Consider the following 16915-nt stretch of genomic DNA (forward strand, 5'->3'; position numbering starts at 1 on the left):
CAGTCCAGAGTCCTGGAGCGGCAGCCGACTCATTAAACACAAAGCTGCCGGGAGGCGGCGGGTCCTTTACTTAGTTGGCCAATTCAGTTTTTATCTGCGGCGTTAAACTCCTTACGAAAGCTGCAATAAAAAAATCACGGGCCGCAACTTTGCTTCAAAGCAACCTTTTAAACTGATTCTAAAGCCCACTGCGTGACATCTTCATAGCGGTCGTCGTACAAGACCGCCGTTTCTAAAAGAAAATGAAAGCATTCGACTTTAAAGCTTGATGAAAGCTTTAGAATCCCACATGACATCAGTCGTGGGGAGATTATGACTCTATGAAGAGCAATTTAAGCAATTTCAGCACTTGACACTTCGTCCATTTGGCGGTGGGGGAAATCAGGAGTGTTGAGAACAATATCATAGAGCAGATGTCAGGCAGAGCCCAGCTCCTGGGCCATCTCCATAGTGACCACGTTGAAGGTTATCCTTTTTTAGAGCAGGACCAAGTGAACCCAGAGAGGCCTGACTCAATCGTCTGAACCAAAGAAAAGCTTGAACGATATGAGACTTACAATCATTTATACAAAATGTACGAAGGACGGGGTTAAGAGATTCTGTAGGATGTCTCACAGCGCTGCTGCTTCAGGGACAAGGCTCACTGTGAAAAAGTAACCAAACACAGAGGAACATTTCTCTGGCCTTTCATCCTGCTTAATGTCACCATGGTGATTACCTACAGCCCACTATAATGGAGGATGGCTAAAACATGTGCGTTCGTTGATGGAGAGAGCAATACAGCAAGAGAGAGAGAGAGAGACCCTCACATTAGATCCCACCTGTATGTCCATGTAGCTTATATGTAAAGTAAAACTTATGCCATAATTGAAAAGCATCTCGAAATTGTGGCTTCAAGGAAAAGGCTGTTATTGAGGTCTGTTCTTTGTCCTTTTTTCAGGAATAGCCAAATCCAAACACTGTTTTGATTTCTCTTTGTGATTTTCTTTCTTCTCTTTTGGCTCGAATGTCTTTAAATCCCTGCCAAAAGTCAGCTCTCACAATACGAGGGAGGGGACAGCTCTCTGTTTTCTCTCTCTACCTTCATCTCTCTCTCTGTTATCTCTCTCTATCGTTCTCTCTTATTATCTTTCTCTCTCTCTCTGTTATCTTTTTCCCTCTCTACCTCCATCTCTCTCTCTCTGTTTCTTTCGCTCTTTCTCTACCTTCATCTCTCTCTCTTTTATCTCTCCATATTCTCTCTCTCTCTCATTGTCTTTATCCATCGTTCTCTTTCTCTTGTTATCTCTCTCCATCTTTTTCTCTCTCTTGTAATCTCTCTCCATCTCTGTGTTATTTCTCTCAATCTCATCTCTCTCTCTACATGTCTTTCTGAAGTGTTCCCTGTCATTCCCAGGGTTGGTGCCTGTCCCTTCAGCATCCCATCTCCCACTAGATGCTGCACGAATTCCAGACCACCTGACCTGAGCAGAGGAGAGGAGGAATGAATCCCTGGCCTAACAGGGATAACACCTTCCTAAACACTTTGACACCGCTATAAAACATCCAATTCATTATAGGGATGCTTTTCATCATTTGTTATCTATCATAATATGCAATTTCCATCCCTTCTCGTCTCTGTGGGGATTTCTCTCAGCAGGAATAGTGCAATAATTTGGTTTGCATTGATTCTCAGACATCACCTCATCTTGTTCCTCTGGGGTTGAAACTGGGGTTGAAACATCTTATACAGCGAGTGGGAGGCACTCCCATAATAAACCTGTTGTGTCTGCAGTGGAGCCCGTCATCCACAGAGACTGGAACGCTTGTAGCATAAGGACTGGGATCCTCCGAAGGGCGGTGACCCGTCCACAGGGTTTAGTTTGTATCATTGCATCGAAGGGTGAGAGGCTGCAGGTCTTTGTTGACCCCAGCGGTCCATCGGAGGGTGAGAGGCTGCAGGTCTTTGTGGACCCCAGCGGTCCATCGGAGGGTGAGAGGCTCCAGGTCTTTGTGGACCCCAGCGGTCCATTGGAGGGTGAGAGGCTGCAGGTCTTTGTTGACCCGAGTCGTCCATCAGAGGTCTTTGTGGACCCGAGTCGTCCATCAGAGGGTGAGAGGCTGAAGGTCTTTGTTGACCCCAGCGGTCCATCGGAGGGTGAGAGGCTGCAGGTCTTTGTTGACCCGAGTCGTCCATCGGAGGGAGAGAGGCTCCAGGTCTTTGTTGACCTGACCGGTCCAGAGCAACCTGGCCAGAGGGCCTCTGTTTCTCATGTAGATAGGATGTAGGAAAGGGAGTAGAAAGAGGGAGCGCTGTTTCAGAGAGCCGGGTCTCTCTCAGTCTGTCCGGATCATCTGAGGTGGCCGAGTAACACCTCTAATATCCCTTTGTGCCTTTACTTTTTCATTCCACCGATCTATGATCTATGCGATGAGAACCAGGAAGAGTGGTCCATCTGTGTGGCGTCACGTGACTCAATGGACAAGGACGTTTCATCGTTGTTTCTCTGATAAATGGCCTTTTAGCTTCTTATGGATGTTGTTCTTTAGCTGCTCTGTGTGCACTCCTGCTGACAGGTCTGTGTCCCCACAGACCGGGCCAGACAGCCTCTGCTCTCTGGGGGACCAGGGCCCCAATCAGGTGAGGCGGGGCCGTTCACTTAGACCACATGGAGGACAGCCAAGAGAAATAAAACTGGCATGACATCATCCTCTCTCCCTCCCTTGTCTTTCGTGGCTGACAGCCGAAGCCCTGTAAGTTTCAGATGCAGAGAGGTAATTCCTTTTCTTAAAACAATATTTAAATAACCGTACACTTGCATGAAGTGAATGTATTTCATCAAAGTTGTTCTCCAGGGTCAGATTGACTGCGGCCTCTGGAGCCACGATTTAGCCATCTACAAACACGTAACGCTTTCCTGGGCCGGATTGCTGGAGGAAGCCAGCTCCATCAGAGCTGGATGAGTCTGCATCACGAGGCTCCATCATGAGTCTACTTCATGAGTCTGCATCATGAGGCTCCATCATGAGTCTACTTCATGAGTCTGCATCATGAGGCTCCATCATGAGTCTACTTCATGAGTCTGCTTCATGAGGCTCCATCATGAGGCTCCGTCAGGGCTGGATGATGGAGGACTCCCTGGTGTAAGACTCCCTGGCTGGGTGCCGGGAGAGAGTTCGAAACCCCAAAAGAAGCAGGAGCACACAGATGCCTTCCCTGACCGCTATGTGTACGCATGTGCCACACACACACACACACACACAGCTATTCTTGCTGGCCTTTGGCGAAAGTCCAAGCAAAACACCAAGCTGTTAAAGCCCCCGCCCCTCAGCCCACAACCGCCCACTGCCCCCATATGAGTCCCAGGGGGGCAGCGGAGCGGAATGCAGAGCGCTGGTTTGGAGGGTCAGGGGTACTTCCTGTTATTAATGAGCCTTCCCCGCTGAGCCTTCCAGGCTCCCAGCCGGGATGCTCAACGTCTGCGTGCTGCCACAGCCAAGCAGGCTCAGGATGCTGCCACAGCCAAGCAGGCTCAGCAGGCGGAGGATATGCCAGCTTTGCCACCTTCATAGCACTATGAATGCGTTAAAATCCACTAGCCAGACCGCTGCACAGAGAAGCACCTGCACTTTGCTATCATCAGTCCAAGAGGTGACCTGTAGAACGAACCCCCCAAAAATAATATTTGGAATAGTGTGTGTGTGTGTGTGTGTGAGGTCCCAGCTCATTCCTAAATGGTGCGTGTCTAACACGCTCTACTAACACAGGGTAAACAGTGTGAAGTGCCAAAGAGGAGCTCCCCTACGCTGGTGTCGCTGCATCTGTTTCTCTGTCAGGCTGAACCCAGGGCTGGGAGGGTATAGCACTCCCCAGTGCCAGAGGCAAGAGGGACGAGCAAGGGCTATAGAAGCCGACAAGCACACATCAACAAACCACACATCAAGCATTTCTTGGGGGTCTTTAACCGGCGCAGCCCACGGTTGAGGGCAGAGACTGCTTTAGAGTTGCTGCTTGATACATCAACTCATTTTCTGTCTCATGTCCACATCATGTGTTAAACCCCAGGAGGCCTTTGGGACGTGTGCTGTGGTGGTGAGACTGAGCGCCAGGCGCTACTCAGTCCGCGGACTTCATCCTGAACCACAGCTCATCATCACCTCCCTCATCCCCTATGTTTGATCTCATGATCTCTAACCCTAACCCTAACTCAAGAATATGGATCAAGTAGACCCTTACTCCGCTCCCAGTACCCCCAACTGGTCTGTACACGCTGTGGGAACTAGAACCTACACGTCAAATATATTTGATTTTCTTTGATGCTTGTCATGCGACCCAACCTCGGATGGCAGTCGTCCTTACTTTATGTATACTTAAAGAAGAAATGTGAATCCAGATCCACATAGAACAGTTCAGCCAATACATTGGAAGACAAAACACCCACACTGGACGTTGGTGTTGATCAGAGTTCATAGCGTTTACTGCAGCTTCTCTGATGTGGTGTTGATGGAGGCATGACCAATGAGCAGCGACACTCTTCGGACGTCTGGGAGTTTACAGAAAGAAAGTGTGACGTAAACTTGGAATACGCGTTTATACATTTTTATGGTGTAAAAATGTATAGCCTGACACTGGCCTCAACTTGTGTTTTACTGTAAACGCTTTTACCTTGTGGCTCGTACTGAGGTGGAGACGTGAAATTAAGAGAAGAAAGGGACATCAAAGTTAATGTCAAACAATAAGTTGCTAGGGTGTTTAAAACTATACTTTATCATAATGCAGATCCCAGACTTATTATAGACTTAAATTATGCCTCCGATAACTTAGTGAATAGTAGAGGCATCCCATTATCACTGTTAACAATGTCATTATGTATTAATGTCAAATAGGCTTTGTCAGTAGTTTAGTTTCATTTTGTTAAAGCTGCATTCAGCAGACAGCCTGGATGTGACCCTGGCATGAGGAAGCTACTAAGACACCTGGTCTGCTCCCTGAGCTACTATGATGACGATGCTTGCGTCTTTACTTCCTTCCGTTCACATCCATTCCATTTAGACTACTGCAATTTTAACAGCTTTTCACAATCAATGGGTCCCATCCACATTATCTTTACAGAAATTGATTCATTGATTCATTAATTCATTGATTCATGGGCATCTTCCACAATATCAGACTGGGGCCACAAGGCGACTAATCCCTGGTTGACAGCTCTCACAGGGGAGATCTTTCCCTGGGAAACCTGGACAGTTCTGTCTGTAGTCTAGTGTGTTTCCTGCTCTACTCTTTGAAGCTAGGTTGTGTGCCTGTATTCAAGTGTTTCTTCTGCATCTCTACTCTAATTGGCTAGGGCAGGGAGCATTGTGTGTCTGTAGTCTAAATATGTTTGTTGACGTGGGCACGGGTCTATTTTTACCTCTAGAAGTTGTTTTATGCCTTTTGAAAAGCTGGCCAGGCAAACTTTCTTGTACAGCAGGAAAAGGGCGGTTTATTTGTGTTCCCCGGAGGAGACGGAGGAAGTCATACATCAGAAGGAAGAGCAGGTTTTCCACTCTGTGACCAAGGATTCAACTGGAGCATCACGGACACATCATCTAAACAGACGTATGGATAACATGCAGCCGAGCCAACAGGAGAAGAATCAATGGATCTGCTCTAAATCATTACATATGATGTGAATATATATATAATTATGCAGCATGCCCCTGCACATTTTTTCACTTTCTTCCCTATGGAAAAAATTGCAATGTAAAAAGTACATTGCAGAGCTTTAGACCAATGAGGTAACTCGGTCGGTTTGTGTTTCGCATCATGATTGATGGGTTCCCAAAAGCCATTAAGATATCGACTTCTTCGCGTCTAAATAGTTTAGGATGGCTGCGTTTCAGGCTGGCCAGCAGCCTCGGGGAGCACCCCGCCCTCCAAGGAGACCAGGAGACAGGGGGAGACCAGGAGACAGGAGGACCCGTTCAGCCTCCAGGAAGCATGTGCGAGAGACAAGGAGCCAAACGGAGGGGGAGGGACGAGGTCCATGGTTTGATTTAGGCTTCGTTACGCTAATAATCACAGCAATCTTTCATGTTAATTAATGGATACACCGAGTGTGTGGATTCTAGGCCTAGTCCCTGCCGTGGTTACACAGCCTCGAGGAGTGTCTATACACTCCTCCTCCTCCTCGTCTCTACGCTGACGTTCAGTTCAGCTGCCTCCAATGGGGACACAGCTCTGGCTGCTGCTGCTCTGGCTGCTGCAGACATTACACAGCCCTGTCTTGGCCGCAGCACGCCGCCTCACTCAGAGAGGAACACACTCCTACCTACACCTCGTCAACCGCCATTACAAATCACATGTTGCCCTAAAGCCAACATGACAGGATGACAACATGAGGATCTGCTGGTGTGCCCCCAAGTCACACAGGAACGTATGATGGATAAATCATCCTATCTAGCAATATTCAATTCGTAAAGCATTGTTCCTCACGCCCTCCAGACTGCAGGACAGCGGCCTGCTACAGGGAGCCGCCCTGTAGCAGACCGCCCCCTGGGTGGTGAGGGGACTGACTGGGGAGGGGGGTGTTGAGGCTGGTACCACCCACCAGTAGGGGTCTGCCAGGAGTTCGCCGGCCCTGCATCCCCTGTGGCCCCGCCACTTGGTCACTAAAACCTGCAGCTAATTATGGTTCACACACACACACACACACACACACACACACACACACCAATAACCTAGCACACATTCACAGTAAGTTCACACACGCTCGCAATCAAACACACACACTCACACACACACACACACGCACACACATACACACACACACACACACACACACACACACACACACACACACACACACACACACACGCACACACGCACACACGCACACACACACACACACACACACACACACACACACACACATTGGCAAACACACAATCACAAAGGCCCACGCACCCACAAGGTGCCACCCTTCCCCTGGCTGGTGGCGGAGCTGCAGCCCTGGGGCTGAGTGAGCAGCTCAGGGCGCGGGCCTCTGATAAGCTGCAGCGAGCTGTGAAAACACAGATTACATTCTGTGGCTTAATACAGAAACCACACCTCTGCTGCTCTGCCAACCGGGAATAACCAGGGCCTGAGTTCCCCCCCGCCACCCCAGCAATGACTAAACCCCCCAACCCCAGCAATGACTAAACCCCCCAACCCCAGCAATGACTAAACCCCCCAACCCCAGCACTAACTAAACCCCCCAACCCCAGCACTAACTAAACCCCCCAACCCCAGCACTAACTAAACCCCCCAACCCCAGCAATGACTAAACCCCCCAACCCCAGCACTGACTAAACCCCCCAACCCCAGCACTAACTAAACCCCCCAACCCCAGCACTAACTAAACCCCCCAACCCCAGCACTAACTAAACCCCCCAACCCCAGCACTAACTAAACCCCCCAACCCCAGCACTAACTAAACCCCCCAACCCCAGCACTGACTAAACCCCCAGCACTATCAACATTTCCTTAAGGGGACCAAGGAAAACAAATGATAACATCCCATAATAACAACAAGCTCCCCAATTGGAGGATCCGTGTGAAAGTGACGCTTTGAGTCCTTTAACTTGGAACTCCCTTCTGAAACTGCAGATATCAGGACAGCCACAGCCCGCACAGCCATACATTAAGTCCTCGTGTCTGGAGCGCTAGGAAAGTGTTTCCATCTGCAAATACTTTATTTTTCCTTCTTCTTGTGCTCAGGCTCCATCAGAGATGCAGGCCATTGTGTAGCAGGACCAGGAGTCAGACAACACATCCTAACATCACAGGAACCCGGTAGGAGGGTGAGAACAGGCCAGGGGTCTCAGCGAAGCCCCGAGACTCCTGTCGTAGAAGAGTCGATACAGAGAGTGCGCTTGATGGTCTTAATGCTCAGACTCTAGATGAGCTCTTATCAGATGTCGCTGATGTAATGTCGAGCAGTGGATTCCCTGCGTCGGGCACCAGGGAGCCATGGAGGACAGATGTACTGCTATTGACTAATTCACCCTCCCTCCTGGGCCTACAGTGACTCCATCACCATGAACATATACCTCCAGTCATTCTCCTCCGCACACAGCACTGCTTGGCTCCCATAAGCTGGAAACACAGAACGACCCAAATCTTAACCAGAGACACCTTATCTCCGCTCCAGACAGCACTAGCCGATCCCACCGGCTCGGCGAGGGGAAAACGACTAAATTATTCAGAATGAATTAAATCAAATCAGCTCTGGTTTAGCGGCTGAAACGCGAGCGGTGAATGAATGTAGGTCAATCCAGGAATAAAAGAATTTGATGAAAAAAAGACTTTAAAATCAAGAGAACAAATCATTGATGACGGGCCCCCGTCCTCCTCAGTTTCCTTTGGGCCCTTTTCCAGGGGCCCAGGCCCCTGAGAGGCCTGGGTATTGTCAGGGGGGGGCCTCCCGTAATGCGGACCAGGCTTGGGAGTAGAGCAGCAATTAGGGGAGCAGACGGGGGGAAGTTGGAGGGGAGGAGAGGGGGGGGAGGGGGAGAGAGACGGGGTGTAGGTGGAGGGGGGGAAGTAGGGGAGCAGGGGGGAGGTGGGATGGGGGGGAGGGGAGAAGTAAAGCAGTTTTCCGCCTGCTAGTCTGTAAAAAAACTGACTAGCAGGTGAGATGGAATGATGAGGAGGAGGAGGGAATGAGGATGGGCAGGAAACCTGCGTCGTTACCTCTGAAATACATGTAGACATATATACACACACACACACACACACACACACACACACACACATATATATGTCTCTAGCCTAAGGCAGGCTTTACAAGGTGGCGCTATGGCAACCGTTCCAGGCCTTCAACCCCTTCCAGCCCCCCAGCCTCCCAGCCTCCTAGCCTCCAGCTACGCCGGGGTTGGACAGGTTGGATGTGTCTGTGATGCGGGGGGATGAAGGTGGGGGTGAGGGTTGTGGGCGGAGCAGACGTAGCGCTGGTGGGCCTGGACCCCGGCCAGGGTGTGGGAGAGTGAGGTGGTGAATGGAGACCTGTCACTTCCTCTCAGCGCCACCTTGATCTGAGGCTGCCGGAACGAGGGGCTAATAAGTGGCTAATCCTGCCCCCCCCCCCTCTACTGCACGGCTCCCATGACAACCACAGCGATCCCCCTTCAGCGGCCGCCTAATTGGATAATTATCTGTTTGACGGCGCGTCCCTGCGCTTTGTGTCCCATGGAGGTTGTGTCTACACATCTCTACCCACCGTGTACATAGACACCCGCCTCTCCTAAGGTCACCTGAGGCCAAGGTCTTGGACCCCCCCCCCCCCCCCCCCCCCCCCACACACACACACACACACACACACACTCCAGACTGCTACGGCCAGCCAGCCGTCGGGGGGGAGCCATTAGAGACTGAGTGAGAGTGTGTAGTGTGGAGCTTCCAGAACCTGACATGCTGGGCATAAAGTAGAGTAGAGTACCAGCTTCTCTCTGTAGGAAGCCAGAGTCAACAGAACAGCCACTGAGGAACTACACGACAACATAGAAAGCGCCAGAGCAAACTACAAAAACAGGCATTTCAACAGCTCTACACCAGACAGGTGTTGTTGTGTCTGTGTGGTGTGATGCAGGGGAGCAGGAAGCTATCTGAACAGATGATCTCCATAGAGCTTGCCACTTTTAGCAGAGGATAGCATGATTAAGGCAGAAACATAGAAGACACAACGTAAAGGGAGAGGGGAGTAGAGGAGAGGAGAGGAGAGGAAAGGAGAGGAGAGGAGAGGAGAGGAGAGGAGAGGAGAGGGGAAGAGAGGGGAAGAGAGCGGGTTGCATGTGTCAAACCAGTCTAAACTCAGCTTACTTCCATGACTGGCTTTCCTCAGACTATGATTCATCCACTAGGTTCTCTAAACTAAGCAGAAAACAATTTTGTAGACAAACATCCCCAGCTATTGTTTGCAGCGCTGAGTAAACACTGAGAGTGTGCATGAAGTGGGGAGTTTGTTTGTTTGCTCATGGGTGCAAAATAATTATAGAAAATGATAACTGCGTGTTACAGAGACACAAGAGTGTGTGTGTGTGTGTGTGTGTGTGTGTGTGTGTCTGTGTCTGTGTGTCTGTGTGTATGCGTGTGTCTGTGTGTGTGTGTGTGTGTGCGTGCGTGTATGTGTGTGTGTGTGTGTATGACAGAGAGACAGACAGTGAGTGAGCGGGTTTAGAGACCCCTGGACCCTGACGTGACTCACCCTCCTCACAGGCGGCGCCGCTGAACCCGGGGCAGCACCTCCACTCCAGAGACGTCACGGTGCGATACACCAGCCTGTAGGAGGGCCTGACCAGCGTCTTATAGCTGGAGACCAGACACACACACACACACACACACACACACACACACACACGACCACACACACACACACACCATTGTACCATATCAGCATACATAAAATACTTTAGTCTGCTAGACACAACTCTGCATGTTTTGATGACACGTCTCTGAACAGCAGGACATTGATAGCGCAGATGCAACGGGTTCATCTCCTTCAACAGTCTCGCACTCTACACTAAAAACAAAAGATTTATCCGTCCCTGTGTCTCTCCACCATCACCTGCCTCTTGTTCCTAATCTGTCCCTGGTTACCTTAACATACAATCATCTGAACCCTGAAGTTCACTCTGAAGTTACGTTCTACAGTGTGAAGAGTGTGATAGTGAGGTTCACTCTGGAGTTACGCTCTACAGTCAGAGGAGTGTTATAGTGAGGTCCACTATGGAGACAACGTTCTACAGGGAGAGGAGGGTGATAGTGAGCTTCACTCTGGAGTTACGTTCTACAGTGAGAGGAGTGTAATAGTAAGGTCGACCCCCGCTCCGCCTCACCTTGCTCCTGAGCAGCCCTGCGGCCACACGCAGCTCTGGTAGACCCGCTGAAGAACCGTACCGTTCTGGACCTGGCAGGTCACCGTCTTGGAGACCGTGTGAGGACACCAGTTCCTGGAGAGAGAGAGAGAGAGAGAGAGAGAGAGAGAGAGAGAGAGAGCGAAAGAGTCAAACACAAGCCAGCAAGCCACCAAAAATTATCTATCTATTATTTTCCCCAATAGCTCCAGTGGTCTCCATTTAATTCAGCCAGTGGATCCAAAGCGTGTGCATCTGAAAACGGCTGAAAAGGTCAGAGCGCACTGAAACTGAACTTAAGTCAGCATTCTGTTTCAGTGTGGATAGACAACGCGTCCCCCAGCATGGACACGGTCTTAGTATCTGGAGGGATAAAAAACAGACAAAGGGAGAACTGAGGATACATACATCCAATATATCAGAAGCACAGCCTCTCTCTCTCCCACTAGATGTTTCCCTGTCACAGCAGGAACCGGCCGTGTCCTCAGACTCAAGCATTTCTGTTCTCCCTCCTCCTCCTCCTCTTCCTCCCTCCCCCTCCTCTTCTCCTTAACGCTGCTTGCTCAGGTTCAGTCGGCCGTGAGGCTTGCAGAAGTGCATTGTCGGGGCCTGTATTTATATTGCGGTCGCTTCCCCTATCAATACACAGACGCTGGCTCTCCTCTCTCTGAAGAGGTCGGGGGGGGGGGGGCTGTTGGGGTATATGCGTGTGTGTGCATGTGCACGTTCACGTGTGTATGCGTTTGCTTGTCCGTGTACACGTGCATGCGTGTGTGTGCGTAAGTACACGTGGGTTTGTGTGTGTAAGCAGTGTAGAAAGGACCCCTACTCAGATCAGAAGGGGCTGAGTTTTCAACACTAAGCTGATGTCATCATGGGTCTTACGCCCTCCTGGAGAGAGAGAGCGAGAGAGAAAGAGAGAGAGAGAAAGACGTTGTTTAAAGGGGCTTTATCAGGCTGTGGAGAAAGGTTCAAGAGCCAAGATCAGATGGGAGGACTCTGGAGTGGCTTCAGGATCCTCCTCCACCAGACTAGAGCACGCTCCAGCACACTCCCTTTTCCCTCCCCTCGGTCTTCTGGAGCTTCTAGAGGAACCAAGCAGGACAGCGTCAGGTAGAGAGGGGAGTGTGATCATCTCCACGTCAGGGGGCTCAGTATTCCACTGCAGCACAGGCTTGTTGCTCTGGGCCTCGGATAATTAAAATGTTTTAGACGAGCAATTCGGTCTGCAGGAGCTGCTCTTCATTAGGAGTCCAGGCACAAACATACCATCTCTAGTGTTAAGGGGCAGGGAAAAAATAAAGCACTGAAGCAAGGCAAGAATATCAGCTTGTGAGTAACTTCCTTAAGGAATGGGCTGACACAGCTTCCAGGGGTAGGCTAAGTATTGGAGAAGAGAGATTCCATATCCAAAACTGTGTTCCAAGTAATTGCAAACATGTCAAATACTCAGTTATAGCAGTTATAAGATAACACCAAGTCTCTACTGGGGGTAATTGATTATAGGCTAATACTTCCATTGTACTGGTATCACATCACGGCCTGTAGTACTGCTTAGTATTCATGCTTTATTCAGAGCAGTAGTATATCTGACTGATACTTAGAGACAATACGGAACAGAAAGCAAAGCTCAACTTGTCTCCACTGTCCGCTGTTTACATAATATAAAACAGGAGCAGGCGTAGGAGAGATTTTACTGTTCTCACTGCTTACTACTGACATTCCCTGCAGATCAGGTCCCTCTGTATTGTTGAATGGAAGGGGAATGTGAACATTCTCCCACCATGTTTTCAGATTAAAACTGATGCTATTTTGACATACAATTCAGAATTGTAATTTTTGGCATGCTTAAGACTCGTAGATGGATAGTATTCCTTTGAATATTACCTAACAATTCATGAAAAATGTAAATGTCCTTTAAAGATGAAGACTCAGTAAGACTGGGTCTGGGCAGTACAGGGTTGAGAACATTTCTGCTGTTTCAAAAGTTTGCTACAGTGAATGTCTCTGAACCAACCAAAGTCCAACCAAAAACCTAATGACGAGGTGGAAAGACCAACAGTATGAGGACTTTCTCTGAGAGAGATCATCCTATGGAGCAGAAAAGATGGAAACATTCTGAACAAAGAAAAATCAAAGCAGAGTGATTTACAAGAGCAGACCGGCAGAAATGAAGTTTTTGTTTGTTTGAGGGTCTGGTTTATGGGCACTTCATCCCTCAAAGAATGGAAACATGGAAGGGGGTTAAGAGGACTCTAACGTATGGAGTACACATGTCCTGCTCAGACCTAGCATGTGTTACACATCTATTATTAACAAGTGCCTTCTTTACCTTCCTTAAGGCCCAAGTCGGCACATGGAGACGTCTAAACGTTAAGCCTGTGTTTAGACAATCACCAGAACGTACAGAGAGAGTAGAGTCTCCCTGGGAATGTAGAGCTCTACTTGGAGAGGGTAGAGATCTACTCCATCCAGGGAGAAAGTAGAGCTCTCTTTGGAGAGAGTAGAGCTCTCTTTGGAGAGAGTAGAGCTCTCCCTGGAGAGAGTAGAGCTCTCCCTGGAGAGAGTAGAGTTCCCAGCTCTGTGCTCTCAGACTTCACCTACTGGTGTTTTATCGCTTCCTGCCAGCATGCACTGGAAGAATGTGGGAAAGTTGTTATTTTCTGTTTGTCTACATGTTAGAGCAAGTGTGTGTGTGTGTGTGTGTGTGTGTACGAAAGAGAGAGATAGTTTGCACAACAGAAAACGGCAAATGGCAAGCGTCAACGGAAGTAGTACACTGCTAAAGCTGATGTTAACAATCCACCAACACCCCCCCCCCCCCCCCCCACCAGGTATCTCTGGTTCTGCAGCTCAGAGCTCTGACAGAGGTTCCCTTTCATACACAGAACACATGTAGACCTGGGAGAGGCTAGCACCCCTGCGTGGATTCATGTGTGTGGGTGCGTGGGTGTGTGTGTGGGTGTGTGTGTGTGTGTGTGTATGTTGGCCTCACCCTATCATTTCCCCCACTGCTAATCCCCCGAAACCAGTAGATAAACATGGGGGTTCCCAGTGGGCCGGAGGGAGAACAGAAACCCCCACTCCAAGAGGGGGTCAGGAGAGGGAGGGGGGGGAGGAGCGGAGGAGCTTTGACCCCCCCCCCCCCCCCCCATTCTGTTTGCTCAGCGTTTCCATGGAGACAGCAGGAGCTACAGGATGGAGGCTCCTGACTCAAACGATCACTGACACATCATTCACTAACAATCAACAAACCGTTAACGAACAGTTAAGTTATGGTAAGTAATCATTTACTAATGGTGTTCAAGTTTACTGATATGACAAAGATAATTGTGTTTGTGTTGGTATTAACAAAGGTGTTAAATTATTATTATTGAATAGGGAGGGTAGGAACCTCTTACCCACTAACCGTAACTACTATGTTAATGCTAATGATATATAATATTGCTTATTACTGCATAAACTTATATTAATGAATGGTTCATAGAACATTAGTTAGCTGTTAAATACTGCATAAATAATGTTAATCCATGGATAATTAATGTACCCTTATTGTAAAATGTTAACAATGTAATTCAATGCACACACAGTACAGACATTTGAAGCCGATTCATCAAAGATGTGCGACCTCTGACCTCTAACCTCTGACCAAGAGCTCTGGTATGGACACTAGGATCTTGATAAGATGATGAGATAAGGAAGGGCATCCCCTCCCCTACAGAGAATGACGAGAAACTTCCCACAACTCTGGTTCCTGTTGTAAACACCCAGCGGGGCATCATGAGATGAGGCCAGACCACTGAATGCAGGGAACGCCGCTGCCTCCGCAGACTGTTATTCCAGGTCTCATCAGGAAACCGTCCCAGCTGACTGGGGGAGCTGGCCTGCAGGGAGAGCCAGCGGACCGTGACTCCTGCATGGCTTTATGTCTATCCGGGGACAGCATTACAGGAGGACAGGCCAGGTGCCGGTACACTCTACTGTACGGTGGGGCCTCCCTTCTGGCTGCACGGGGCCCATGTGCAGAGAGGTGTGAAGCCAACAGGTTGGGCAGGGCAGCAGAACCGGCAGAGTCCCGGTGAGTATCGGGTCTCGTGTAGAAGCACGTAGCTCTCCCAGCACAGAGCCCAGTCTAAATAAATCATCAGCCATCGCTAACAGTCGCCTCACAGCCAAGGTTTTACAGAGAGAAAAAAACATTCATTCTTAATGGATGGAAAATGGCAGCTCTGGCCATCTGTTGCTGAGCGAAGCGGAGGCCAACACAGAGAAACAATGAAGAGGGAAGCGGAGCTGACTGGGCCTCAGATGAACAGTAATGCTGATGGAGAGCCCATGAAACTGTCCAGAAAGGCTCACAGTTTATTCTTTAACAAATGATTTCTGCTGCCATTTAGAGTGGCTCGACACACTGTAGCGGTGCAGTGCATCATGGGGCAGCGGTGCAGTGCATCATGGGGCAGCGACGCAGTGCATCATGGGGCAGCGGTGCAGTGCATCATGGGGCAGCGATGCAGTGCATCATGGGGCAGCGGTGCAGTGCATTATGGGGCAGCGGCGCAGTGCATCATGGGGCAGCGGTGCAGTGCATCATGGGGCAGCTGTGCATGGATCATGGGGCAGTGGTGCAGTGCATCATGGGGCAGCGGTGCAGTGCATCATGGGGCAGCGGTGCAGTGCATTATGGGGCAGCGGCGCAGTGCATCATGGGGCAGCGGTGCAGTGCATCATGGGGCAGCTGTGCATGGATCATGGGGCAGTGGTGCAGTGCATCATGGGGCAGCGGTGCAGTGCATCATGGGGCAGCGGTGCAGTGCATTATGGGGCAGCGGTGCAGTGCATCATGGGGCAGCGGCGCAGTGCATCATGGGGCAGCGTGCAGGGAAACGCTAGCCTGGCGTTAGCCGAGGTTAATTCACAGCTTAGCTTGGTTCTTCATGACGGCGGCTGAAGGGGACATAAGGGGAGAAGGAAAGGGAGGAGATCTGCTGTTTCTGACGCTCTCTTACTCTTTATGAGTCCTTTTCTCCAATAACCTCCGGCCTCCGGGAGACCGAGTGGGCACAACATGTCCAATACAAACCGTCACCATCACCCATTTAACCCACGGCCGTTGTGTGTGTGTGTATTTGGTTTGCATGCATGGGTGTGTGTACCACGTTGCTGGAGGATGAATGGGGTCAGAGAGAGAATATGACTCAATTACAGTGCGATTGATATCTGGAGGAATTCATCTAGATTTAAGCTGTTGGAAAAAAAAATTAGAAGAAGGCACAAAAGACAAATGTGGCAGAAATCCAATAAGGTGAGGATTGAAGGAAAGGGGGCGTGGAGTGAAGGAAAGGGGGCGTGGAGTGAAGGAAAGGGGGCGTGGAGTGAAGGAAAGGGGGCGTGGAGTGAAGGAAAGGGGGCGTGGAGTGAAGGAAAGGGGGCGTGGAGTGAAGGAAAGGAGGAGAGGAGCGGAAAAGAGAGATCATTCTACCAAAGGGATCAACAAAGGGTGCTGGAGTGAAGAAAGATGCTCCGCTGGTCTGTGGAGGCGGTATGACCACAGATCTAAGACATTAAAATCTTGAGTAACACCACAACAATTTAAAGCAAGAGTTCCAAAAACAAATCTCCTGGCCCATCCGTGATGTAACCCCGGTATGGACTGTACACCCAGACCCCTGATAGTGTATGATATGGTCTGACATGGCAGCTTTCAAGTCTCTCTTCCAGTTTGTTTCGTTTCACTTTTCTGCTGGTTCTATCAGTACTTTAATTATCAAGCGACACGTCAACGTTGTGCTGTAATGATCTGCTCTCAGAGGACCCATCTGTCCAATCACAAGGCTGCTTCTTGTCCCACTGGGCCACGCCCCTTTCCCATGTCCCTCACGGACCCTGGCATCCAGAGTTGACAGAAGTTATTACATTGAGATTAATGAGGGACAAATAATGCCTCTCAAAAATATTCTTTAAGAAGTGAAAACCTCTGAGGGGGTGTGATAGTCTGATAATAGTTATAGACTGGTAATAGATAGTAACAGACTGAAAATAGATAGTTATGGACTGATAA

At 49.6% G+C, this 16915-nt stretch overlaps 1 protein-coding gene across 1 annotated transcript in view; it reads right to left on the minus strand.

Moving 5' to 3' along the window:
* emid1 (EMI domain containing 1) overlaps window positions 1-16915 on the minus strand; it is a 52553-nt gene that overhangs the window by 32318 nt on the left and 3320 nt on the right. Inside the window, exons 2-3 of the mRNA XM_079738912.1 lie at window positions 10837-10950; window positions 10206-10309 (exon numbers count right to left, since the gene is read on the minus strand). Coding sequence (XP_079595038.1) covers window positions 10206-10309; window positions 10837-10950 — 218 coding nt within the window. The remainder of the gene's footprint in view (window positions 1-10205; window positions 10310-10836; window positions 10951-16915) is intronic.

Source organism: Pollachius pollachius (genome assembly GCF_949987615.1).
Source record: "Pollachius pollachius genome assembly, chromosome: 1".
Taxonomy (NCBI): domain Eukaryota; kingdom Metazoa; phylum Chordata; class Actinopteri; order Gadiformes; family Gadidae; genus Pollachius; species Pollachius pollachius.